The sequence below is a fragment of the Falco punctatus genome (genome assembly GCF_963210335.1).
Source record: "Falco punctatus genome assembly, chromosome: 12".
Taxonomy (NCBI): domain Eukaryota; kingdom Metazoa; phylum Chordata; class Aves; order Falconiformes; family Falconidae; genus Falco; species Falco punctatus.
Window position 1 is genome coordinate 14,878,414 of NC_137592.1, and position 26,319 is coordinate 14,904,732.

General features: G+C 40.5%; 2 protein-coding genes across 2 annotated transcripts in view; both read right to left on the bottom strand.

Annotated features, from left to right (window-relative positions):
• BTBD9 (BTB domain containing 9) overlaps window positions 1-14,165 on the bottom strand; it is a 127,833-nt gene extending 113,668 nt beyond the window's left edge. The window contains exons 1-5 of the mRNA XM_080407902.1: window positions 12,000-14,165; window positions 9,938-10,104; window positions 4,726-4,936; window positions 3,272-3,635; window positions 1,385-1,649 (exon numbers count right to left, since the gene is read on the bottom strand). Coding sequence (XP_080264028.1) covers window positions 1,385-1,649; window positions 3,272-3,635; window positions 4,726-4,936; window positions 9,938-10,019 — 922 coding nt within the window. The 5' untranslated portion in view covers window positions 10,020-10,104; window positions 12,000-14,165. The remainder of the gene's footprint in view (window positions 1-1,384; window positions 1,650-3,271; window positions 3,636-4,725; window positions 4,937-9,937; window positions 10,105-11,999) is intronic.
• A 1,806-nt stretch (window positions 14,166-15,971) lies between these two features.
• Window positions 15,972-23,174, bottom strand: GLO1 (glyoxalase I). Its single transcript, XM_080407909.1, has 6 exons — window positions 23,014-23,174; window positions 21,921-22,003; window positions 20,531-20,671; window positions 19,642-19,709; window positions 18,441-18,530; window positions 15,972-16,351 (listed from the first exon to the last, which is right to left on the bottom strand). Exons 1-6 carry the CDS (start codon window positions 23,092-23,094, stop codon window positions 16,263-16,265), a joined length of 552 nt encoding a protein of 183 aa, XP_080264035.1. The 5' UTR covers window positions 23,095-23,174; the 3' UTR covers window positions 15,972-16,262.
• Between the last annotated feature and the right edge of the window lie 3,145 nt (window positions 23,175-26,319).

Here is a 26,319-nt window from a genome sequence, read left to right on the forward strand (position 1 = left end):
AGGAACAGATCTTCCATCAAGATAACTGGGGATAATGATCCCTAACTCCAACTACAAAACAATACATTGATGAACCAGCCTGTTAAGAAGATATTTTTAACATTCTTGTTTGAGGAGAGACACTAGAAAACACGATCTGAAAGTTAAATGATGAAAAGCTGCCCCTGAACTCTTCTGGCAGGTTGGCAACAGAAGCATCAATTTTAACAGGATGTGAAGTTTAACATCTAAAGAACAGAATCTGAAGTGGTAAAATTTTGACTATATTGTAGTACTACTACATAAAACCATCAAATGCACAACTGTGAAATTGCAAGTGGTGTCAATGTCTCCACAAGAAGTCCCAAGAGCCTGAAGTAGTACTAAAACAACACAGAGATTTGATTCTCTAAAAAGCTGCAATTTTGACAAAGCTAGAAGCTTTGAGATTAAAAGCATATTATTATTGAGACATGAATATGCAGAAAAAGTCAGAAGATATCATTTAACTTTTTCAAATTGATCTATTGCACCGTCAACAGAATGTCTTGCATGACAAGACTCTTAACAATATCCTAATATTAAACTCATATGTTTAAATATCAGTATCTAACTTCAGACAGAGAACAAAGGGAAGATGCAGTTCTAAGAAAGCAGTTATTTTCAGGGCTTATCACACCTGACTGACTACAGTGCACTCTCAAAGAACACAGTACTGGTTTCGGCTGGGATAGAGTTCATTTTCTTCTTAGAAAAGGTTAAACCACAAACATTCAACTTTATTCTTTGCTGCGGGGCCAATACTCTCTAAAAATCACCCATTAGACAGCAAACTAACAGTATCTTTCTGAAGCTCAGTGCTAGATACTCTTGCTGAACTAACAGAAAGCACAGACAAAAGTAAAACAAAAGGCTTCTCTCACTTTTTAGACTTCCATTAGTATGGCTTTGGAAGATTGGTTTATACTATTTGGGCAAGCATGTAGAGAGGAAGAGAAAAATCAAAAGTAGTGGAGAAAAGATGAAAATCTCCATGAAGCAGAAAAGTCACATCAACATAAAACAATTTAAGTATCATATATCCCACAGCCAATGAATTTCTATTTTTAATGTTTTTGCAAATGTTTTTCTATTGAAATAGTACTTCCTCCAGGAAAACACAGTTATTACAACATTCACGTTTGAACAATATCTGAGATACAAAGCAGCAAAGTATGTTGACTAATATTATTTGAGGAATAAAACATCAAGAACAGTACATAGTAAGATATTTCATTAAGTAAACCTTTTAAAACACGTAACAATAGATAAAACTTCAACGCACAAATTAACCATGTCCTTCAGACAACTAAAATCATTAAATAAGAAAACAAACGAACAAGCATACATAAAACTTGATGCTTACTTAACATGCCCCTGTAGTTGAGGTCCATGTCCCGACTCTCAGAACGGATCTTAATGGCATCTAGGATGGCATCAGGTGACAACAATCCAGAAGGTCTTACAACATTTAGTAGCTCTGTTAGACTCATTAGTGGCAAACGCACTGCTTGCATGATTTCAGCATGGTTTTCCTTGGGGTTATGTTTACACCAATTCATCAAAGCCTGGAAAATGTCCTTCTCAGGAGCTGCAAATGAGTCCCTCAATACAATACTTAGAAGAGCAGCCTGGAAAAGAAAAAACAGGGGAAAAAACAACAAAGGAAAATTAAGAGAAATAAAATTAAATATATTTTTTAAAAAAAGGGGAGTTAAAATAAGGCAAAAATTAACAGGTATTTTAACTTGTACTTATTAAAAATAATCTCCAAAGGAGCGACTAACTGTAGCTTTAGTTACTTATGCAAGAATTCTAGAATTCATCATGTAAATAACAGGTAACATTGCAAAACCACTAGGAGAAATAAGTCAGACTTGAAATGTGAAGAACTATTCAAATAAATTTAATCCCAGTTACTACTTCAAATTTACTTTGGAATTTACTTTACAATTTAAGTAGTGATTTGGGGATTTGGTAGTACAGTTCAAAGCATTCCTTTAAACCTAGGCTGGCATAAGAACACTGATAAGAAAAATAGGCTTGGAATCGCCTTTTTAAACCATTTGTTACTACCCGAGATTCCCACCCCCTGACTCTTTCTCTCTCTCTCTCTTTTGGTACCAATTTGGAATCAGCAGGTAAAAACTTCAGTGGCTCTTACTCATGCAGAAAACCCACTGACTGCAAAATGAGAACAAAAAGATTTGAACAGCTCTTTGATTGTCACTTAGCTAGCAGAATAATTAAAGTTTGCCCAAGAAAAGGATAGATCTCTCGTATATACCAGGACTGGCTATATGCTTCCCAATGAATAATGTTTGCTAATTTCTGTATTGATAATATGCTCTCAAAAGCTCAGATTTAACAAACTGCATCTGACAGAGCACAGTAAAGAAAAAAAAAAAAAAAACAGAACATTTTTTTCCTACACAACTAGTAAGTCAGCAGTGTTGCCTTATTCAATGAACTGACCCATCACAGCTTTTCAACTGAAAACACTTTAAGAAAAATAATAATTAACCCATCATTCATTCAAGATGCTCTCCTACTTCATGTGAACACCACTTGAAAACACTCTTTCACTATTATGTCCAGCTCAAAGGCCACTCCAGCATAAGTGGAAAATTTCATGTCGTAGCATAGCTTGACTCAGGCACAAATATTTACACATTTCACTACAACAAAACCAACACACACAAAGTACAAACCACCCAGCAACAACATATACTATGCAATTTCAGAACATGATGTCAATCAGCAATATAAATCACAGCAACCTCCAGAATGGTTTAGCTTACACAGTAGAAAATCACCCGTCACTGAGGCAGCCCTTGTCAAGAAATTAACAGAACAGAGTATCTTCTACTATCTTCAAATCTTTGCTTTATATCCCCTGGGTAGCATTCAGAAGCCAAATTATATTATTTCAAGAACAGATGAAAAAAGACAAATTAATATTAGATTGCCTGCTCCCACCTTTTAGAATACTCCATCAGATTTGCTTTATTCAGCTATACTGACTGGTCAAAATTAAATGCTAAACCATTCAGCACAGATCACCAGGATCTGCAGTTCAGCTTGGCTTGAACTGTGAACATTTCTAACTGTCACAGTTTTACCAGTATAACATGATACCTCTTAACTAGCATGTAAACTTGTATTTGGTTTCCCCATTAGGATTTCATCATGAAGATGTACACAGATTAAAATTAACATTCCTGCAGGGAAAAAATGCAAACAAAAGATATACCTTAGAAAGTGACAGGAAGCCTTGGCTGGAGAGCACTTCTTGAGCATTTCTGTCCATGAACATACAGCACATACAAGTTAATTTGGGAAGGGAGTAAAGACTGGCAACATCAAATGTCATACAGACATTCTGAATATTAAGTATTGTGCAAAGATACTCAGATGTGGAATCCTCCAGTTCTGGGAACCCATATTTATGTGCTAGGCTCAGGAAGTCTAGGAGAACCTCCTCTTTCTCATCTCGTAGTGTAGCACGACCAGTGTAAATATATTTCAACAGCATGGTAAATGCTTCTGCAGTGGTGTCCTGAAGAGGGATTTCTGCTTCAGGCTGAGATTCTCTCATTCCACCATACAACAATGCTCTATAAGGAAGATAAAATTTGAGAAATTTATATCCTAATAAAAAACAGGCAAAAAATAGAAAGAGAAAGGAATAAATTACTATTTACAGCCAGGGGAATAAAAGGGAAGATGGTTTAAGAATCTACAAAAGAAAACCCCTTCTACTTGCCATTTAAAGTGCAGCTCTGCTCTGAAAGCAGCTGCACAGGAATAATATTCTAATGCATCATGGTTTTATTCTACACAACTGCTCCACCTCTACTTTGAACAATAGCTTGTGAAGCATAAACTGAGATATGATTCTCATACCTTATTTTTTTTAATATAGTGAAATCAGCAAGAAAGAAAAAAATTAAAAACTTTCAGAAAGCAAGTGAAAAATAGTTTGCCACTGTAACAGCAGTGGCAGATTAACAAATATCAGGATTTCTTGATCCTGTTGACCCTCTATTTCTTACTGTAAACCCAGCACATAGCAACTCTGATGAAATCCTGAATCTGGAAAAAAAATCAAAGTACTCACAATTATTTGTTAAATATGATAGACAGTCTGAACACAATTTGCATTAACACTTCAGTTTAGTTATTAGCTTATCACTCTGACAAAATTAACTGGAAGATTAGCAGGAAGTTTATTAATTCCATCTAGAGTGAAAAATGCCCATCTCTTAAAAAAGTTGGATTAGTATTATTCCTAGGTTTAAGATATATATTCTAACTTGCATCAGCCAGACCTCTTTAAACACTCAATTCCAACGCATCAAAATCAAATTTTCTAATTGAGTATAATCCATAGAAGCACAACATCCATACTCTGAGAAATCAAACCAGTTTTACAGCAGAACTTTCCTGTTCTGAAGTTATCTTTCTCTTAAATTTGCGAAACTACCTTCAAAATCCAATTTAATGAAGGTCAAAAGAGTAACATCATGACATGGTATTTATCTTTTTGTATTTGGACACAATGATTTGAAGTGCTGGGAAACATTCACACAGAAAAGGTCACACTCAATGGACAGATGATTACACCCTGAAAAGTTCATAGAGAAACAATGTTTATCTTATCTGCATGAAAATTTCCTGCCAGCCCAACAAAAAGCCATACTTCACCTGAAATAATGGCACCTAGCAGCCAGGATCACTCTGTGTGCTGGAAAACGTTTCTTCTCCACAATAAAGGTAACGTCACTATATTCTTCCCCATTCATCAGAGCGCCAATATGCTCTGACAGAATGTGAACGTGGTCAATCTCACCCACAGCTGTGTAAGGACGAAGCGGATGGCTGTTACTCATCTTGGAGGGATGGTGATACTGGTAGCCTAGAAGGAAAGAGAAAACAACCAGTATTACAGAGGGCAAAAATATTAAAAAATAGCAAAGATCAAGCTGCAATTACCAAAAAAGCAACTAGTGTAAGTTACCATATATTACAAGAAAAATTAAATCAAGAGGTTTTCTATTGAAGTTCATTTATAACAAGATTTGATGCAGCTTCTATCAACAATTCTAGCCGACAAAATATTGCAGAGAATTCTATCACCTTGTTCTGTCAATCCATTTATTTAAAATAAAAAGATTTCAACAAAAGGAATTAAAAATTAGATTATTTTAATTAGTTACCTTTATAAAGCAATTTTATCTGAATTAAAATGTACATAAATTATAAAGAAAAATAATTAGACCAATTAAACATAGTCTTAACTCCCAAGTCTCTACCAAAATCAGTGATGAGTGAAAAATGTTCTTGCAGAATTCAATCAATTTTCCAGAAACGGGAGAAAATAAACAATCAGGACAAATTTTAATAAATAACAGACAAAGTCTGTCAGAGAGCAAAGCTTTACAATGTACAATGCAATTTTCTTATCCTTTCCCCTCAGTTTTCTCGACACCTTCTTGGTCCCTCATATAGATAAGAAAATAAGGCCCCTAAACCCTCTCAGTCATAAAAGTAGAAGGCTGTCCACTAACATACAACAGATTAATGCATTAGTCATATCTCCTATGGAATTACTGTGTCGCTTCTTAATTCACTAGAGATTTTAGTTTTGTTGGTTTTGGTTTATTTCAGCAACAGAGGCTTTCTGTAGTCTCAGTGGCAAAAGTATCCACAGGAGAATTTAGGTCTTAAATCAGCTTCTATTGTTACACTTTGGTTTTACTTTTAACTAAAAAGAGGCTGGCTGTTTTAGATAATAATCATTCATATTTTCAGAGACACCTTCTGTGCCCCAATGACTAGCCACTTTTCAAAACAGGCACAAACTGAAGAAAGATGGTGTAGCATGAGAAGCAGGAAAATGATGAGGCCATACCCTGCACACAGCTAACACGTTAATCTTTCAAGTGAAATATTCATGATCCGAATGCATTTTTAAGCTATATTTTTAAAGTATTATAAGAAAATACACATCTGTTTCCAGTAATTTCTACCCCAAAAAAGAAAAGAACACACACGCACAAGGGGTTAGGTATTATTTGCACTTTTCTAACACCTGGAAATACTTAATCCAAAATCAAGATACTGGAGAAACAGTCCCAAAGAACTTTAAAACATATTACTTTAGTTTAACGATAGAAATAGGTAGATAGAAATAAGAAAATAAGATTTGAGAAAAATACAGCATACTAACTTGATAATACAGATCACAGCAGAAAAGGGAACAAGCCCCCAGCTTTCCTCAGGTTGTTTCTGCTACTTGAACCAGAAGCTGCGTGCCCCTGGTATGTAGCCATTACAGCATGGAACCAGCATTACTGGCTGAGATACAGCAGACAGCCTAACCAAGGAGACAGAATACTGTGCAGCCACTATTCTTACCCTGACATGAAAGTAAAATAAATTTTATGGTTTTTCATAATAACAGACCGTTTCTTCTATTTGCACTGGTTAATTTACAATTAGCTAAGACAACTCTGCACTGAAGAGTTCAGGTATTTATCACAACATTATTATTTTAAAGTTTATAGACAATAGTAAATTTTAAATGCCCTCAAAATATAAAACCTTTTATTACACCAAAAGAGCAAACAAAAGGATGTATTTGTTATTCAGCTGCAAATCTCAAGCCCCAGTACTCCTCCAAGACTTCTGTATCTTACACATCTGTAACTGCTGTTGTTGATCTTCATTCACAATAGTCAGGCAACCCAACTACGTGCAAGTTACATGCACATTATCAAGCAACTCTGTACCATCTCTCTTCTGCTAGTTCCCATTTTGATTTATTAGGGAAGTTGATGTATGATACTTCACACATGTACAAGTACAAGCACATTTTAATTTTAAAATCCTACATCCTTCTTCTTTGTTTCCTTCATCCACTCTTACCTTTAAAAAATAAGAGCAGGTATTGTCTGCATAAAAACAGACTCTAAAAGTGGCAAAGATAAGGGAATGCCACCAGCTGCACACGAAGTTTGCTTCCAGTACCTGTGGCTGTTGGCACATGCCAATAGGGTGAAAAGTTAAAGGGAAAATTGTTTCCATTTCAGGTTAAATAAATAAAATCAAAATGACACTTCCCTCTCCAAGGTACATAAACCTCTCCCTAAACAAGGATCAGTGAATAGAAGAGGGCAAAGTCTGAAGTGTGGACACTTGCTAATAAGCTGATGGTGCCAGTTCTTATGAACATCAGGACCCTGATCTACAGCAAGCGGTGAAATTAGAAATTTAGAAATCCCTGTGTGTAAGCTGCAAAACAGATCTGTTTTGATCTTTAATGCTCTCCAAATTGCTAGTACAATGTACTATTCTAAATTGTCAGTTTCAAACAAGAACGCACTAGTCACAGGGAATACAGGCCTCAAAAGATGGCTAAAAACCTCGGGCTGAGGAGACTTTCAAAAGCTTGAATGACACGCACTGTTGGAAACTGGAACTTTATGAAACTATGTACATGCCTTATACGTTTCCTGTGAGTAACACTACTATATTGAAGAAGGGCTCAAACTCATTTATTTATTACTATGCATTCCCAATGCAAGTTTCATCTGTACTGTGGATTTTCCTTATAAAGCAGCCCAGTGAGAGCAGTCCCTTTAAAATACAGAATCAAACAATGCGTGACTTCAGATCTCCCCAGACTGGATTCGCTAATGGTACAAATTCAGTCAGGCTTTGAAGTGATTGGCATATTACTTGTTTGAGGAAGTAAAAAGTAATATACTGCAGTTGTGGCAGGTTGCTATGTGCTCACAACTTCCCCGTATAGCTAAACATGCATTTTTCTAGTTGCAACTCAAAGCATTATTTATGATTAAAAAAAAGATGGCTGCTGCCAGGAGCTTGGCAAAACCCTTCCTGAAGATCCCTCTGGCATCTTGTGTCATTAAACAGCATCACCTTTTCAGAGAATACAGATGTTCACTCTTCCTAGCAAAGGATACTTAACTTCAGAAAAAAAGGCCAAGCCATTTACAAGCCTTTTGCCAGCACCATAACCTATTTCCAGGAGGTATTCAGAGCTAATTAGCTGTTTCAGGAGTCAGCTGCTGCAGCTTTGTTCTTGCCACAGAAATAAACAAAACAAAACAGTATTCTCAGAGTCTGAGGCACCATCAAAGCTGCCATAATCTCAAAAGGCATCTGTTAAGTCTGAAAGCCTACAAATCACTTCTGTCCAAGACTCTATCAGAAGACAGGCTTCTTGGTGGCCATCTTCAACAGAGAGCTCATGAAAAATGTGGCCTTGTATTTATTACATAAGGCAATATGCAGTATTATACAATGTGTGTCATGGCTAGAAAAACAACACCCCCTCCCCCTTCAGTTTTCAGCTTACTATATTTCTTTTTAGTAAGTAGTCTGTAACATGTCACAGCATTGAAAACATGATCTAAAAAATGCAGAAACACCAGCAAAACCCCAATGACATCTCTGCTAAACAACTCTCATACCAAAGCTGCAATAAAGACCAGTACTCAGTCACTTCCCTCCCTCATTTGGGCTATGACTAAAATGTCCTCTCTGAAAAGCAGTGCTGTTTCAATGAAACATGGAGGAATTGTTGTTATACCAGGCAGAGAAAAAGGAATTTAAGACATTTTTCATGAATTATTTTGATTTTTTATATATATAAAATAAGTGAAAACTGTCTACATAATTGGTAACACTATTGATACTTTAGAAATAAAGGCAAGTGAACAGACTATTTATAGAATTTTAAATTTTATGAAATAAGCCTGGATTAAGAACACTGAGCAAATAATTTCATACCCTTGAAACATTCCATTCCTTACATCATCTAGTTGCAGCTGGCAAGATAATACAGATTTTGTCAGAATTACACAAAGGAAATTTTCTTAAATATAATTCTCCTACACCACTATTTTATTTAGAAATAGCAACTGGTTCTCAGTTGACTGGAAGGGATTTGAGTAGTATTTCAATTTTTTGTAATTCACTACTTCATAAAATGTTTTTCTGGGCTTTAAATAAATTCCAGATAAATATTACTTTAATTACATTTTCTGTTAACAGTAGACTCCCAGAAGATGGTATGACAGTAAGGCTACTGTATAAACATGAAATTGTTTCAAGTCATATGGTTTGGTTTTTTAACGGATATACACATCTTTTTATACAAAAATACTTCATTTTCATAATTCTGGTACAACAAGATAACTTCTCAGGAAATGGGTATTTTTAGTAAATATTTCAACATACACTGAGTATAACCCAAATAAACACTTTCAGCCTGTTGGAACCCTGCCTACAGAAGCAGCTTATTTGTATTTCTAAATAACTGTAATGAAACTGACTAGGAATTTTGTAACAATGTAACAGAATGAAAATTGTAACAAAAGAAAATAACAACACTTATTCTGATACTTAGTATCCAATAATAATAATAACAAAATCAATGCAGTACAAGTGTAAACATACAGAATGAAAGGCCAAGTAAATGAAATTCACAGAACTTGTAAGTTTCATCCCTAATGTTAAAAGGAAAGCAGATGTTAAGTCCCCTAATGGTAAATAAACACACCATTGAATCACAGCAGTTTAAACAACGATTTAGTACCAACTGTTTTGACTTAAAGCACATGGGAAGTCCTGCACTGCTCATCTGCACAAACATTCCCATTACTTAAATGTTCTAGCGCTAACATTTTACATTCTTCTCAGAGACATATTCCTCTGATAGAAGAGGAGGAGTAAGTTTAGCTAGGTACAAGGAACAACACACTAAATTTAGATTTTTTATTAACACACCTATAAAATAGGCATTAATGCACTTGATGCAACCTGGTTAAAACTGCATACAATTAAACCTTTAAGTTAAAGTCTCAAGAAAACGTGCTGGTCCACTCACCACTAAAGCTGTCTGAAGATCTACAGTGGATGTAGCTGGTAGGCAGATGACCAGCTTCCTGAAAATTAGGGTTCTTCGCCATTCTGAACAACAGATAGATTGAACAGCAAGCTCATAGAAACGCTATTCAACAACATCCAGCTGCACAGCAACAACTGTACCATTTCCTGAAACAACACATGAAATATATACCATTAGAAACCGGGGCACGTAGCCTATGGCAAAAGTGAGAGAGATGTGTATTTCTCAGTTAAAATTTTTGTGGAAATAAATTCTTAAAAAAACCCTCCATTCTATGGGAAAACTTCTAACAACGTTAGAACATAGCATTAGAATTTTTTCTTTAAAGGCATCACCATTTAATTTTGACCCTTCATTTTTTTAACCATCAAAATAGTTGGTAACATATTGCCATTCATTTTTTCATTGTAAGCCACAAAAATTTCATCCTGACATTCTTGATATTAACGTCCCTGAGAATACCATTCTCCTACATGGGTGTTCTAACTAAACCAGGTCTATACAAACTGTATCATACGCATTTTATTTCCTACACATCCAGTATTCTCTGAGTGTTCTTGCCTAGCTAAAGGTTTTGGGGGGTTTGTTTGATTTTGGTGGTTGTTCTTTTCACAGTACTTAAGGCAGCTGCAGGTCTTTCTCCTGTGCAAGCCTTTAATTTTGCAAACAGGAAAACAAAACAAAACTGTAGGGTGAGGAAATACAGAAATATAGAGGCTTTATTTGTTTAAATACATAACCAACATGAGTCTCTCTCAGCAAGTATAAATTATTGTTATTCTTTCCATTATACCCTCCAGCAGGAAAAATAAACTTTATTTAATTTGCTAAACAGATGATACCTTGATCTATGAATTCTCTCACAAACAACACTCTAATCTCTTTAAAGTATATGTTCAGGGGAACAAGGGAAGAGAAGGAAGAAAAAAAGCATTTTTAGGTAGTCTCATAAACTGGAAAGCAACCACATCTTAATCCAGCAAACTGAAAACAGGTATGTGACAACAAAGATCTCCTGGTGTGAGAGAATAACATGTGATATGTAAATATTTGTTCCTACAAATAATGTATGTTATCAAGTTGGCTTGTACTACTAAAATATATGCAAAAGCCATTTATGGAAACTCTTGTGGGTTGGTGTTTTTGTTGGGTTGTTTTTTTTTTTGGTTTGTTTTTTTTTTTTTGAGTGAACAGATCCCAACAGAACAGTATACTTCAAGCACCTGACTTACAGATTCATAACAGAAGATGTGTGAAATACAGCTTCATTGTTAGCAGGCTCAAGTTAAATCTTAAAACACATAGAAAATTAAGTGATCCCAGCACGGGGCTTTGTCAGAGTTCTCTGTGCTGTGCTTTAAAAACAACGCGAGCAAAGAGCATCGCTGGGCAAGCAAGATTACAAACTAACATCACATTATTTATTTTTTTTAGGTCTGATAATATGACAGCTTCTTCTAAGTCGAAAGTAATTCCAATGAATCACGGCAGGGCGTAACTTAACTACTTAAGTAGCAAGAGCGTAGAAGAACCTGTGAAAATACCGTACGTGCTATCGAGGCGTCAAAATACTGAACTAATATAGGAAAACGTTCAGAAAAAGCCCCGACAGGGTCTGGCCAAGCGGCGGGGACGGCAGGCGCGAGGCGCCTCACAGCGCCGGGGCAGAGCGCGGCCGAGCGACAGCGACCGCCCAAGGTCGCGCCCGGGGAAACCGGGGCCGCCCCCCACCCCCCGCCGGGAGACGACCCCGCCCGCGGGCTGCCCCCGCCTCGCCGAAAGCCGCTTCGGGTGGCCGCCCCTCATCGCCTCATGCGCCCCGCTGCCTCCCGGCGGTCGGCGCCGCCTCGGCCCGCTCCCGGGTGGCCCTGCCGGTGGGAGCCCCCGGCGGCAGCACACCGGCCGGCCGCCGAGGGGCTGGGGCCCGCCGCGGGGGAGGCCTAGGAGCCGCCGCCCACTCATCGCGATCCCGCTCGGCAGGGGGGACGGGGATGCGGGGACGCTGAGCCGCGCCCGACCGCCGCCCTCCCCCGGGACTCACCGGCCCCACCGACGACGAGGCCTCCACCCTCTGCCCCGCCGCTGTCTCTACGTCAACCAGCGCGCTGACGCCACTTAGCAACCGCGGCCGTCCTCCTGCGTGCTGACGTCGGCCAGCACCCGCGGCAAGGGCGCGGAGCGGGTCCGGCGGCTCGCTTCGGCTTCCGTTGTTCCGCCCGCGCGGCGCCCGCCTTCCGCTTCCGCCTACAGAGCGGGGGCGGCCGGTGGCACAGCGGCTCCCGCGGGCCGGGCGCCAGCGCTTGGGCGGGGCCGCGGGCGCCTTCGCTGGGGGAGCCGCAGTGCCGGGGCGGTCGGGAGGCCGGGCTGCCCGCCGGCACCGCCTCGGCGGCAGTGAGGGGCGAGCCGCCCTGCGCGCGCTCCGCGAGGAGGGGAACCGGGGGCGCTGCGCCGGCCCTTCACGGCTGCGCCCTCCCGCTCGCAGGCGGCAGTCGCCCCGGCAGCAGTGCCCGCGTTTGCCAGGGACCGGGCACCGGCCCAGGCGGCGGGGACGGTTACCTGCCTGGCCCTCGCCAAACGGCAGCTGATGTTTCACCTGCCCCGTTGCTCCCACCCGCTGTTCCTGGGCTGCGTGCACAATACGCGTTCCCGTTGTCCAAGTGTAACGGGCCGCTTCCCGGGCCCTCGCCAAGCGGGATGAGGCCTCTGCGAGGGGAGCACGGGCTCGTCTCTGCGTGACCATTAATTTCTGCTGTGCTGCATGAATCTACAGTTAGGCCCTCTGAGTGGCAAAGCGCTACGTGCTATTTAATTCCATGCTTTAGTTAGCAGAAATTAAATGTTGCCTCGAAAGAAGTAAAAACTGCGTTGTCCAAAATAGGTGAGAATTTAAAATAATTTTTCACCAATTTGTACATCTAAAATCTTTAACATTTTTGCAGGCTACAAGAATCACTAAGTTTTTCTGTAGTAGCCTGTTCTTGGATTTCATAACTGAGAATACTGGTTTTGATTAGTTCTCAGTATGGCAAGCAGCAGTAATTTTGTAAGAAAATCATACCTTGCCCATTTAACGATAATAATGTAACTAGTTTGTCGATCCCAGTGGGTTTTTACTAGTTCCCTGTTTATTAGCCCAGCATCCATCACATTGTGTACATTTTTGTCAAGCATCTAAAAAAAACCCAAGAGCTATTCCAAGCTTAGCAAACTTGCTTAGAGTAACTTTGATTTGAGTACTAAGCAGAGAACCTTCAGCAATAGCCTGCTGCTCCTCATGTACTTACCCAGTGAACTAACCATGCACACCCTTTGACTTACTCATCTGATTTATGAACTATCCCGGTTTTAATTACTGGATTCCATACAATTGGGTCAATAGCTTTTCCAGTCACACCTGTACTTTGAAGCATAGCGAAGTCTGAATGAAACACCGCATGTTGATAAAACATGAAGTTACATGCTTGTAAAATGTTGAGATTTTCCTTGCCAATGGTTTGGTCATAAAGCTTTAGATGATACCTCTGTATTGACAGAAAGAGTTTTAGACAATGTCACTTAGTCTAACTGATTTTTATACTCACACAATCTAATGAGAGATTCTGAATTGTAAGTGTAGTTAGCACTTGTGCTTCAGATGAGTTTTACTTGATTTTAAGTTCCTACTTCAGAACACCAGCAGCAGAAGGGATGTATATGGAAAACACAGATTAGCCATCAAAACCTACGTAAGCTGGAATCAACTGACTGTTCTCTCATGAGTGTAGCTCTCGTGCTTCTTGGCCCTATTCTCATCCTACCAATTTCAGAAGATAACGTACTAAAGTTATGCTACAGTGGTCTTCAAATTAGAACTTCTCTTAATTGCTGCTGTGAGGTATTCTGCAATATTGTGTACCTTTTTTTAAAAGTAGGGTGAGGTTTCATGAGTCAGCTGAGCCAACCCTTCTGCTAAAACGAACAGCTTTACTCATTCAGGAAATTAAGGAGCCTTGAACTGGCTCCTTATTTCTGCTTAATAAACTTGGCATAAAACCAACAGCACTCAAGAAAAATCTTTGCTACTTTATTAAGCTGAATTAGCCTGCTTGGGGCAGGGGGTGCAATGTCAAAAGCCCCACATCTGGGAGGAAGAGGACTGTGAGATCATGTGGTGGCTGCTATTAAGACAGCTCACTTAACTCAGATCTCACTCCACACAGTGGTAACTATATGGCCCTGATAAAAATGACCTAACATACGGGAAACTGATCAACCACACAAGGCACAAGACAAGGAACAGGCTAGGTATTAATTCTGGAAGTATAGGAGAGTAGAAATAGAGACTGGAGCCATGAACCAACAGTGTTTGTTTGTTGTAGAAAAAAGGCAACCTGGAAAATATTCAAGAAGGGAAAGAATCTATTCTATATGAATAACACTGACAAGGCACCACCTAAAACACAGTATCTGTAGATACTGTAGAGACCAGCCAGAAAATATCATACAAATGACAATTTGAAATATCGGAGTTGCTTCACTAACAAACAGGAAACTGAAAAAAGATTATCTTTTGAGTTACTATGTCTACCTTCCAATGAATTTATGATTGCTTGCACCTCCGTAGGTGGTATTAAGCAGAGCAATAGTTTTCATTCCTTTTTCTAACACCTAAGGCTCAGATGAAGCATATAATCTATTTTACTCATTTCCAAGAGTAAACAAAATTATCTTGGATTAAATTTTATGAAATATTTTTTCATGTGGAACTGTAAAATTAATGAGTCTATATAAAATATCTTGTTAAAATGAGGCAGGCAGAATTAAGGATTTTTCAGATAAGGTGACAGGACAGCAACACTTGGCATTTAAGTAATTAAAATCTACATTAGCATAGTAGAAATCAAATGCAGTATTTTCTACATTTCTGTTTTAACCTATAGGCCAGGAAGTTATTAACTCCGCACATTATCGTTGACAGTTATTATTAACCCTGCACATTATCGTTAAGTTACTAAAACATACTGCTGATCAAGTCACACAGTTATCTTCACTACTGTACTCCCAATTCATACTCTTATCCCCAGATTTCTTCTCAAAAAAGAACCCACAAACCAAAACCAATGGCCTTTCAGTTATCTAGGATTCAACAACTAGCAAAGCAACAAGTCATACTGCTTTAGAATTATTTTGTAGTTTTCACCAATGCTTTATTTGGAAGTAAACTGTCGTTACACTATTCAGGTCATATAAACGAAGACTTAGCAGGAGCTAAGTGCTACACAATCCAAAGTAAGATGGGACAGAGGGTTTTTTCTTTCTTGGAACGACCAACAGGATTTCAAAACTTGTAATGGTTTACCACTGTCTAACGGAGAACAGTGTAAAGTGAAATACTCTGTGTAACATACATACATGTTACGTTTTCCTGCTGTCTAGAGGTACCATTTCAGTAACCATCACTTATTTTGAGAAGATAGATCAAAACATCTGCTAGTAGGAAACTGTTGTTTAAAAGACTCTGATTCATTTCCTAATGCAAAATGTACAGAGCATTTTAGTTAAATATAGCTCCAGACATTCATTGAAGCAGAAATTATTATTGGAAGACATGAGAAGGATCATTGCAAGTTAGCAACTATGAGACTTCTTATCCTGGCTCTCAATCCGCAGCCAGAAGCTGAAAGACTGAATTCTTTCTGCTGGATGATTTATTGCCTCCACAAAGTTTCTTGTTCCAGGCAAGGCTGTTTAAGGCTGCCCCTTAAAAGAGTTTTGCCTGGTATAATACTAAGTAGATTAGGACTTTCATAAACATTCTACTACTCAAGTCAAAGTGAGCCTGACATTTTATTTTCTAGTATACAAACAACGCATGAAGCCTTCAGCATCTTTTGACTTATTAAAAAAAAAAAAAAAGAATATTCTGAAGGGCTTTTTTTTCCCCTCCCTGTTGAAGCTCATCAGTAGTAATACAGGAATTTTTCTTGTTAGTTTACATCTAAACAGCGTGAAATCCAGTGAATTTCTGGTCACATATGTTGTGATAGTGTTTATTGAAATATTAACATAATCAGTGTTCAAGAGGAGAATCTGTGTAAGCGCTCTTCCAAAAAAATGGTTGAGTATTCCTAATTGGAAACTAATTGCAGTGGCATCATAGGGCAAGAAAAAAGGAATTTAAGTACAGTGAGGTCCCAGGAGATAGCTTTAGAGGAGAGTGTGAACATGACTGAATCCTCTCCGTTACATGAGAGTTTCACACTGTTACAAATTTTCTCCAGGGGACTGAGAGTGTGTATCTCTTATACAATATACTTCATTAGAACTAAGTGAGAGTCACCATGTGTTTAGGATTCAAAATTTCAATCCAGTAGCCATCCGGATCCTGAACAAAGGCAAGTCCTTTCATTTTACCTATTAGGAAAAAAAAAAGAAAAAAAAATGAAGTTAAGACTACATGACTAGTTGTTAACATCAAATAGGAGTACTTGGATTTTTTTTTTCCTTTTCCTTTTGCATGAGAATTAGTTCAAATTTAGACAGCTAAATCTGAAAACAACCAGATCAAGTTTTAACCAGCACTAGACCTTTGTATGCTATACTGTCAATCCTTCTCTAAAAAAAGCTATAGTTTAAAGCCACTCTGAAATTCTACGTCCTGTTGGTTGACATTTTCTGCATATGCCCCTCTAAAGTGTTCATCCTCTAAATTCAGAAAAATATTTTTGTGCTCCATGATGCTTTGACATATTCTCCTAAACTGGCTTTGCCAGTACAAAATCCTTTGTTCCCCTGCCCTATTCATACCCCATCGTTCCTGCGTCCACACTTAAGTTTTATGTTCCTACGTTTTGTCTGTTTCCCCCCACAGTGTGGTTCACAGTACACATTTACATCACTTCACAGAACACAGAAATGCAGGGCAGCACTGTTTTAAATATTACTGTTGGAAAAAATATTACTCATTAAAACAGGGTTCCCAAAAGTTGTCTTCAACAGTAGATCAGGATAGCAGAGCTTAACCTGTTATCTTAAAGTGTTAACCACACACTTTTAATTATACTTGCTTTATTAAGCTAATTACTGTAACAGAACCAACCTAACTCTCAATATATTCTAGCTGCAAAAACTTCTGAGAGAACAGTAGATGTTCGATCCAGTAATGTAAGAAAAACAATTAACATTAGGTATCTCAGCCTGCTCCACAAAAACCAAATGTGAAGTCCAAAACTTCCTCCCTCCTTGGCATTTACTGCATCAATTTTATTTCTTAATGTTAAAAAACAGCTTTTTGTCTCCCTGGCCCTTGACCGCTTCCAGAGTTCTTTCCTGTGATGTATTCCATTTACAGTCTAAGCTTCCCCTCCTACATACTTAAGAGTGTGCAGTGATACAGAAAGTCAGGATCTCTCACTTCAACTCTCTCAGGGTTCAACAGGTGTTGAACAAATTAAAAAGGGTTCAGAAACTCTAAAATGCTAGAAAAAGTTAATTTCTTAAATTAAGAAATCTGTGTTCAAGTTAAATTCTCAGCTACAATTTTACATTTGCTTCAGCTGAGAACACAGTGAGTAAGAAGAAAATCACTTGTCTCTTTTCAGTTAACTTGTTCTTATTCTTCTAACGAGGAATCTAGCAGATCAGTTCCAATACATGTAAACTGAAGCTTCATGTACTAATGTTACTTCCAAACTAAAAAATCCCCCACCGTTAGTACAGGCAACAGTCTAGTTTCTATAGCCTGAAGGAAGAAGTATCACAGATTTGTGCATGCTACCGAGTGTTAGATGTCCATTTTGGAACGCATCAGTCATAAAACTCATGAGGTCTCTTCATGAAAAAGAATCCAGCTGAAGGACTCCTCACCACTGATTTCTGCATTTTAGGCTACTTTGACACAGCCTTTCTTTGTTTATGTACCTCTAGATATACAAGTTACGCATTATACGTTTTTTACCTAAAGTTATACAAGTCAAATATGATACAGACTAGTGAGGCTATTTCTACCAAAGCTGACAAACCAGTTAAAATGGTAACAGCTAGTAGGTGGCATTAGGTAGATTTAAATGAGAGTAGCTAGAAAAGTTAAGAATTACTCAGTTTTAATGGGTGGGAGTAATTATGTCTTCTGAAATATCTTATTTTCATACGAAAAGCACCAAACAGATGCGACGTGTGAATTTGATCCACGTCAAAGTAAATTCTGCGCTAACTCCATACAGTAGCATACACAGTGAACTATGATAACAGAGCACGTGAATTTTACTGAAGGTCAGACTACATATAGAAGACATGTAACTGGATTGATTAAGTATTGTTATCAAGATGGATCTATTGCCAGTTTTGCCCACTGTGTAAGAAGGCATAGGGATAATTGGTTCTAGCACCTTCTAAGCAGTGACAACTACTAGAAATGTATTACCCAGCTTCCCAGAAGATCTACTATATAGAATATATTAAAAACAAGGAAAACAATTGACTTGCATTTCTGATCAAGACTTACCATCATCTGGTTTCTTCACAAATTTCACTCCTAATTCTTCAAACCTCTTACAAGCTTTATTGACGTCAGGGACAGCAATTCCAATGTGCCCTGTGCAACAAGGTAAAAAGAGTGAAGTACACTGTAAGTATTGCTGGGCGTTACAGGAAAAAGTTTGCTCAGCATTTCACGTTGTGCAAAAAGTTTACATGCTGTAGTCCACATAAGATATAACGGTATACAAGAAAAACATTGCTTCCAGAAAAAAAACAGCATTTCAGGTATTAACATTATACTCCTTCAGAAAGTTGGCTTTTTGATAATGCCTTTTAAAACAGGAACTTCAAAGTTATCTCATCCAGTTAAGAGGAGAAGATTAGATTTTCAATAGGAGAAAATGAGATTTTCAATCAAACTGTTTTATCTGTATCTCCTTTCTTCAAGCATGCCCACGTAAAAGAATTTTGTTGCATTTGCTCAGTTCAACAGTACAAGGAGTTTATCATTAACGCTGCACTTGTAGAGACTAACACTAGCACTATGCCAGGCCTGAGCTTACAAATCAATTCAGAAGCTTTAAATGTCAAGTGGCTAGACTGAATATGAAACTTACTTCACAAGCCAGTGACCTTTCAAGCATTCAAAATATCAAATCGAGTCACATAAATACTATCCTCAGTGCTACAAACAAAATTCTTCTAGCTTAAAATGGGTAATCAGTGGATTATAAAATAGAAATCCAAATGCAAATCAGTCTAAACACCGTGATAATCAGATACACAAGAGCAATTATTCTTCATTCAGTAGTTAATATTAGCATGTGTTTGCTTGCCAAAGGATTAGATGCTTTATAACTGTGCCTCATTACTCTGAAACACATTTGTTTACCTATTTTCACTGTCTTTCAAAGCATACATGCTGGAAGCGATAAAGGATGAGATACAAGTTCCCTTCTTTCCTAGTACTAGTATGTTTTCTTCAAAGCAACCTACTGAAGAAGTCTTTTCATCCATACAGGCTTCAAATATTTTCTCTGCTGGTTCTCATAAAAAAAAAACCAAAAAAACGACAGCATATACTTACCCAATAACCTTTGCACAGAATTTATATAGATGCTTTCTAAAAAACAGCTGAAACTCCATTTTCCCCAATGCATGAGAGAAAAAATGTAATCGCAATAAACCAAAGCTTAAAAACTACAAATACAAAACTAAAGACCTACCGAATCCTCGGGGATCTGAATTGCCATTGTGATAAGACTGATTTTCATCATTTTCAGTGCCCCAGTTGCTGTAAGAAGCAATTATAACATATTGAAGAAAAGCATTGAAATTAACAAATCCTAAATGTTCAGTTTCCTTAGGAGGATTTCTCTTAAGAAACCAGAGAATTTCAGCTGTTGGCTGTATTCATTAAACTATCAAGATTTTCCTTAGTCACAGGCCCTAGTGATAGTCTCGGAGCTAATCCAGTCATGTTCACAGCCCTTCACTAGTATTCAGGTTCTACCTCTGAATCAGTCAGAAATGCTCCTGTCTCATTCAGACTAGAGAGCAGGCTGTGCTGCATGAGTCGGTTTATCTACCCATCACTAGGGAACAAACAGTGAGGGTAGTAGGTCCTGAAGCTAAGCATGACATCGTGGTATTTGGGAGATTTTTCCTGCAATTACAATCATTAGTAGCATTAACCAAATTGTCCTGTTTATGGGAAGGGTATGTTTTGACTTAATACCTCTTTTGATTAGATTCCAAAAGCAATAGTTATCTGTTATGAGGATGCTCTGGGGATCCAAAGAAAGCTCTAACCACACTGCGTTTTCCTAAATTCTGTGACTTCCCTACCCAGACAGCATGCACACACAAAATATAGCATTTTTTCATTTTTCATATTTCATATTTCATATTTACGTACCACTGTTCTCCTAGCACTTTGAAAGAGCTCTGAAAAGACAAAGATTAAGCTTGCCAAGTATTTTAAGGCTATATGACAGCGAAGATGTTTCCACAGTAATGATTACATTTTTTATTCAATCCAACAGGTTTTACACTCATCCACTTCTGTTTAATCGCTGTTAGCTAAATGTCATCTCTCATTATATTAATACTTACTGTGTCAGTTCAAGTGTAGCTTTTCTAGAGAATGTCCAAGCTGTTCTCTCAGTTTTATCTTTCGGGATATCATTTTTGTCTTCATACGCCAGGAAATAGAGCGAGAACTTCATAGTAGGAAAGTCAAATTTTTGAAGCAGGCTAAATGGCAACAATTATTTTGCAATAGTAACTTATAAAGGTCATCAGGTAGCTTGCAAATAAACCAAGATGCCTCCCCCATGAGACAATTATCACTGATGTTTTGCCTTTCTGCCTGTAACCCACATCTTAAAGTAGCTACGTTTTGAACTATCAAATAGAAACACTCCAGAACACACTACAAACTTACACAAATGAGAAGAATCAGCTACTTACAAGCCAAACTATCAGTAACGGAATAGCAAAGCCAGTACAAAGGCTAATGTCTTAAGGCTGCCTTTCTGTTACCTGTCTGTATTTCCTCAGGAAGATCTTTATGCCTATCCGCTTTAAAATATCACTAAGGAATAAAAAGATTTACTTTGAAACTTATTCATTACGGGGAGCTTGCTGACAAAGTTTAAGAACACAGCAGGTTTAAAAACAAACATACTTTTAGATGAAATATTTTTACAATTTTGATAACTAGTATAATAATAAAATCATTTCAGGTGTGACACTTTAAGCAACTAAAAAATACTTGAGGTATACATTTTTATGTAGGACGTTTAACCAGAACAAGTAGGCATGCAAAGTTAATTTCTTTTTGGCTTACTAGATTTATGGGGGTTTTTTCTTACACCCACATCTTCACTAAAGTGGAAGTAGTTTATTTTACTTTAGTCTGTACTCATTTCAATATGTTAAAAATATGCTGGAATTTTGTTTTGAAACAATTAATTTCACATGTCAAGAACATGCAAAGAGCCTTAGCATAAATGTATTGGGCTACTGCAGGGCATCTGCCTCCTACAAGAGACTGAGTTTGGACCTTGTCTCCAGCTCCCATTGCCTTGGTCTCCTATGACCGGAGGTGGTCATAAGCCACCTCCAAGACCTAGTAAAAAACTTAATTTCAAGGCTTATGGTAATGATTCCTGAGTATAAGCACTGTCATAGAAGTTACCCGTTAGCTGCAGGCTCAGTGAACAGGAAGTAAGCAAGTTGTACACTGATAATTAATGACGTATTTAAGAAAAAAAGGAATTTCTAGTCAAGGCCAGTATTAGTTCATTTGCAGCTTAGGCATTAACTGTGCTGTGGGAGGTCGCAAAGACTGCCAGACTGTCCAGCTGGGCATCAGCTCATGGGCCAGCACTGTTTGTGTAGTTACACCAATTAGTATAATTACATCAAAATAACAAAACCCTTTTATTTTCAGAAGAATAGTAGGAAAAAGCTAACATTGTGGCATACAACTTCTACTCACGTCATTCCAAGAACTCTTGTATAAAAATCCAGTGACTTCTTAGGATCCTTCACTCTTAACATTGTCTGCTGCAACAAAAAATCCTGTGGGGAAAAAAGATTTAGGATTTTTACATCAACCGGAATTTAGTTATGGGTATAAATGAAGATGCCAGTTAATTACAAATCTAAACCTAGCAGGTTTAGAAGCAACAAATTGAGTACTGCATTAAGTGTAAATAAAACCTTTTGTCCTGTTCCTACACATACAGGTTTGTGTTAAATAAATATGTCCTTGTAACATAATATTTAAAACAAATAAACAAAACCACCACTGGAATCATTAGATCTATATTATCAGTGGTATCAAAAAAAGGGTATCAGTCATTCTTATACAGAGCTGTGCTGCATATGAACCACTCCGCACGCAAGCACACCAGGCACGTGAATGTTTCATATTGGGCTTCACCGCACAGAATTTGAATAAAGCTAAACTCCTGAACTCATTATTTTTATTTTTCCATTGCAAAGGCATTGAACTTCTATCAAGCTCCATGATACCTAGGCAGCAAAATCAGCCTACAACTCTGTAAGGCTGTTTTCCTCAAGCCACTGGATAATTTTATATACCAAAGGCTAAGGAACATCTAAGTGGCTAACAGTTAATGGCAGGGCAGCCTTGACAGGTGTGCTAAAAATAAATAAAAAAATTAAAAAGACAGACATAGAACAACTGAAACGTAATGACAAGGTTCTCCTAATTTTAAATATATATATATATATATCTTTGGGATGTTTTGGGGAATTTTTCATATTTTTTGGCGCCCCTGGCAGGCCTGTCGAGGAGCCCCCGGTTGCCCGCGGCACAGCAGCGCGGGTGCTCGGCCTCCTCCGCTCCTGCCCCGCGGGGGCTCACGACCCCGCACCAGGCGGCGCGGCGCTCCCCGAGCGACAGGGCAGCCCCCGCAGGGCAGCCCCCGGCCCCCCCTTTCGCTCCCCCCGCACGCCGGGACCCTTCCCGGCCCCGTGCCGCCTCCCGTCCACCGCGCGTCCGCCCGGCAAAAAGCGGGGGAAAGGGGCACCCGGGGCGCCCGCGCCCCCCCCATCCACCCCACCTTCGTGCTGGCATCCGGCTCCGAGCAGGCGCCGTAGGCCGCCTCGTCGGTAAGGCCGCTGAGCTCCGCCGGGGCCGCCATGTCGGGAGAGGAGGAGGAAGAGGAGGAGGAGGAGGTGGCAGCGGCGCCTGCGGGAGGGCGGTGCTGCGTTCCGCTCCGCCCGCAGCCGGGCAGCCGCCTGGCAGGGCCGTCCGCGGAGCCGGGGGATGTCCCCGATCGGGGTCAGCGCTGCCTGTTCGCTCCCATAGGCGTCCCCAGGGAGCAGCGTCCCCGGCCGGGGCGTCACTTAGCTGGGCGCGGAATGAAGCCGTGGGTGCCCCGCGCGGCGGTGACGGAGCGTGCCGCTGGCACCCGGGGGTACCCTGCGCACCTCTGAGCCTGGGTACCCTGCCCGGCTCCCATGGAACGGGGCTGCTTCTGTAAATCCTTCCCACTGGCGGTGTCCTGGGGTGCTCTGGAAACCTGGTCTTGCACCTTCAGCGCCCCTTACACACACACCCCCCGCTGCGCTCCTGGTGCGGGCGGGTGTGGGCTGCTGCCTCTGCCATCGAGCGCTGGCTGAAAGACTTCGAGCAGCGTTTGGCATCCTTCAGTTACCCAGTGACTTTTATATGAACAACTATCTCCGGTCTGAAAGACAAGTATAATATTTTAGAAACTCAGCATGAAAAACGGGATTTAATACTCCGGAAATTAAATACACTTTTGATAATTGAGAGGAAAGCACTTCTGCAGTGCAGAATTCTGGCTGCGTTACTTCAGTGACTTCCACAGCTGCACGCACTTGGGCAGCGCTGCAGGCTGGGGCAAGGGGCTGGGAACTGCCCGGTGGGAAGGTGGGAAAGGGCCTGGGGGGCTGGTCAGAGCCGACTGGGCATGAGCCAGCTGTGTGCCCAGGGGGCCGAGGGAGCCACCAGCTCCGGGCTGGTGTCACAGACTGTGTGGCCAGCAGGGCCAGTGACCGTCCCCGTGCTCGGCCCTGGTGAGGCCGCACCTCGCACCCTGGGCTGGGTTTGGGCCCCTCACTGCAGGGGGGATGCTGAGGGGCTGGAGCGTGTCCAGAGCCGGGCAGGGGCTGGGGACGGGGCTGGAGCACCAGGCTCACGGGGGGTGGCTGAGGGACCTGGGAGGGTTGGCCTGGAGAGGGGGCGGCTCAGGGGGGACCTTATCGCTCTCTGCAGCTCCTGGCAGGGGCTGTGGGCAGGGGGGTCGGTACCTTCTCCCAGGTGATGAGGGACAGGACAGGAGGAAACAGCCTTATGTTATGCCAAGGGAGGTTTAGATGGGATATTCGGAAAAAAATCTTCACTGAAAGGGTGGTGAAGCATTGGAACAGGCTGCCCAGGGAGGTGGTGGAATCACCATCCCTGGAGGTGACTAAAAACCACACAGATGCAATGCTTAGGGACGTGGTTTAGTGGTGTCCTTGGCAGCCCTGAGTTAATGGTCGGACTTGATGATCTCGAAGGTCTTTTCCAACCTAAATGATTCTATGGCTTAAAACGAAGCCCCGCGCCAGGCAGTTTATGGTATCAAGCCGTGCGTGTCGCTGCGCACAGCTCTTGGGTCGCCAGCACAATCTTTACGACAGAATCACGGTTCAGCTTCTGGGGACCGAACCGTGGTGAGGCCGCAGCAGCACCTCCGTACCTGCGGCTCCCGGGCGCGAGCCGGGCCGCGGCAGTCACGGCCCCGCGGACAGCTCACTCTTCGCACGCGGCCGTCGCCCTCCGCCGCGCTGTGCAGCCCCGGGGCCGAGGCGGCGCGCGGGGGCGGGGGGGCGGCGCGGAGGGATCGCTCCGCGGCGGGCGTAGGCAACGCTCGCTCGGCCCTCTGAGGGGACAGCGGCCGCTCCCCTTCCCCGCGTTGTGAGGTGTAGCTGCAGCCAGGTCGGTGAGGCTCTTCGCCTGCATCGCTCTGCCAAAGCAGCGCTGCCGGTTAAGGCACGTCAGCTTTTCAGAGGAGAGCCAAACGTCAGTGTCACTCATGCTCTGTGCTCGGGAATCCACGGCTTTTTATCCCTCCTTCACCTCATCCTGCCTTCTAAGTCATGTGCTGGAAACCAGACTCGCTTTTCTTGCATGAACAGGTCCCGTAGACAGGGTGTAGGGCACCCTGGAGGGGAGGAAAAATGTTTAACGTAAAAGCACGTTTGCTGCTAGGATTGGGATAGGTAGCTAGGTGGAGTTCATGATGGTTTTTGAAGAGGTGAAAACCTCAACTGACCCTCCAGGTGTCTTGAGTGCAGGCATTTGGAGAGTTCAGGGAGAATTCCAGCACGCAATGTACTCTCTTTTTAAAGAAAGCTGTGAGACCCCCACCCCTCTCATCTTGGCCTTCAGGGGAAGGTATCAACTTGAAGACAGCAGTTAAAAGGCTAGGAAATTAACATCCAACCTGTTCCACCTGAGTGAGTGTCAAGGAGGAAAGCACCATGTTGACCTTATATATATGACCAGCCAAGTCAGATTAAACATGAGGGAAAAGAATTAATTTAGACTTTACATTTTCCCTTTTTTCTTCCCTGCTTTCCTAAGTTGGGTTTTTTTGGTGTTTTTAATGCAAGAAAGAGGTGAATATTTTCTGCAACATGATTGTATGCCAAAGTCCATATAACAGTGGCTATTTTGCTAATCGTGGTCAAAAATAGGGAGCTAGTACTGGAGCACCCAGGTGTTGCTTTTCATGTTAGCCTCGCTCCTGATTTTCTTTTTCCTGAACAAGGCAAATAATGGTTGGCTGCCCTAAGGTATCATAAGAACTACTAAGTAATTCTTGGTGGTTGTTTTAATTGTTATGTTAATGATACTCTGAGTAGAATAGCAATTTCCATACTTCTGGTTCTTTCTGTTATACTAGGTATGACCTTAATGGCATATCTTAACATTTGTTTTAAAAAATGTTTCTCTATTATAACATCCCTGTGAAACTGAACAAGTTATTTTTAAAAGAAAAACTAGACACACGGTAAGGACTTTAGATATAGCTTTACTGATGGTTACAGCACCTTAAAACTAGTTGCTCAATCCATGTGTAGATTTGAGCACGTTGAATAAAATGTTCGATTTTCTGTATATTTTTATGACTGATAAGATCTATTGAGTGGGACTGATGGCAGCCAGCAAATGCAAGGGGATGAATATGCCCCATAATAGGAAACATGGAGAGAGGATTTTGAAGCTTCTTTGTAGCCCTGAATTATGGGCTTGGGTTTCAGAGACTAAATTTTGCCTAGGCTTATGTTCTAGCAGAGTACAAAGGGAAAGAAAATAGAAGGACTCACCTTTGCATAACAGCATACTGCCT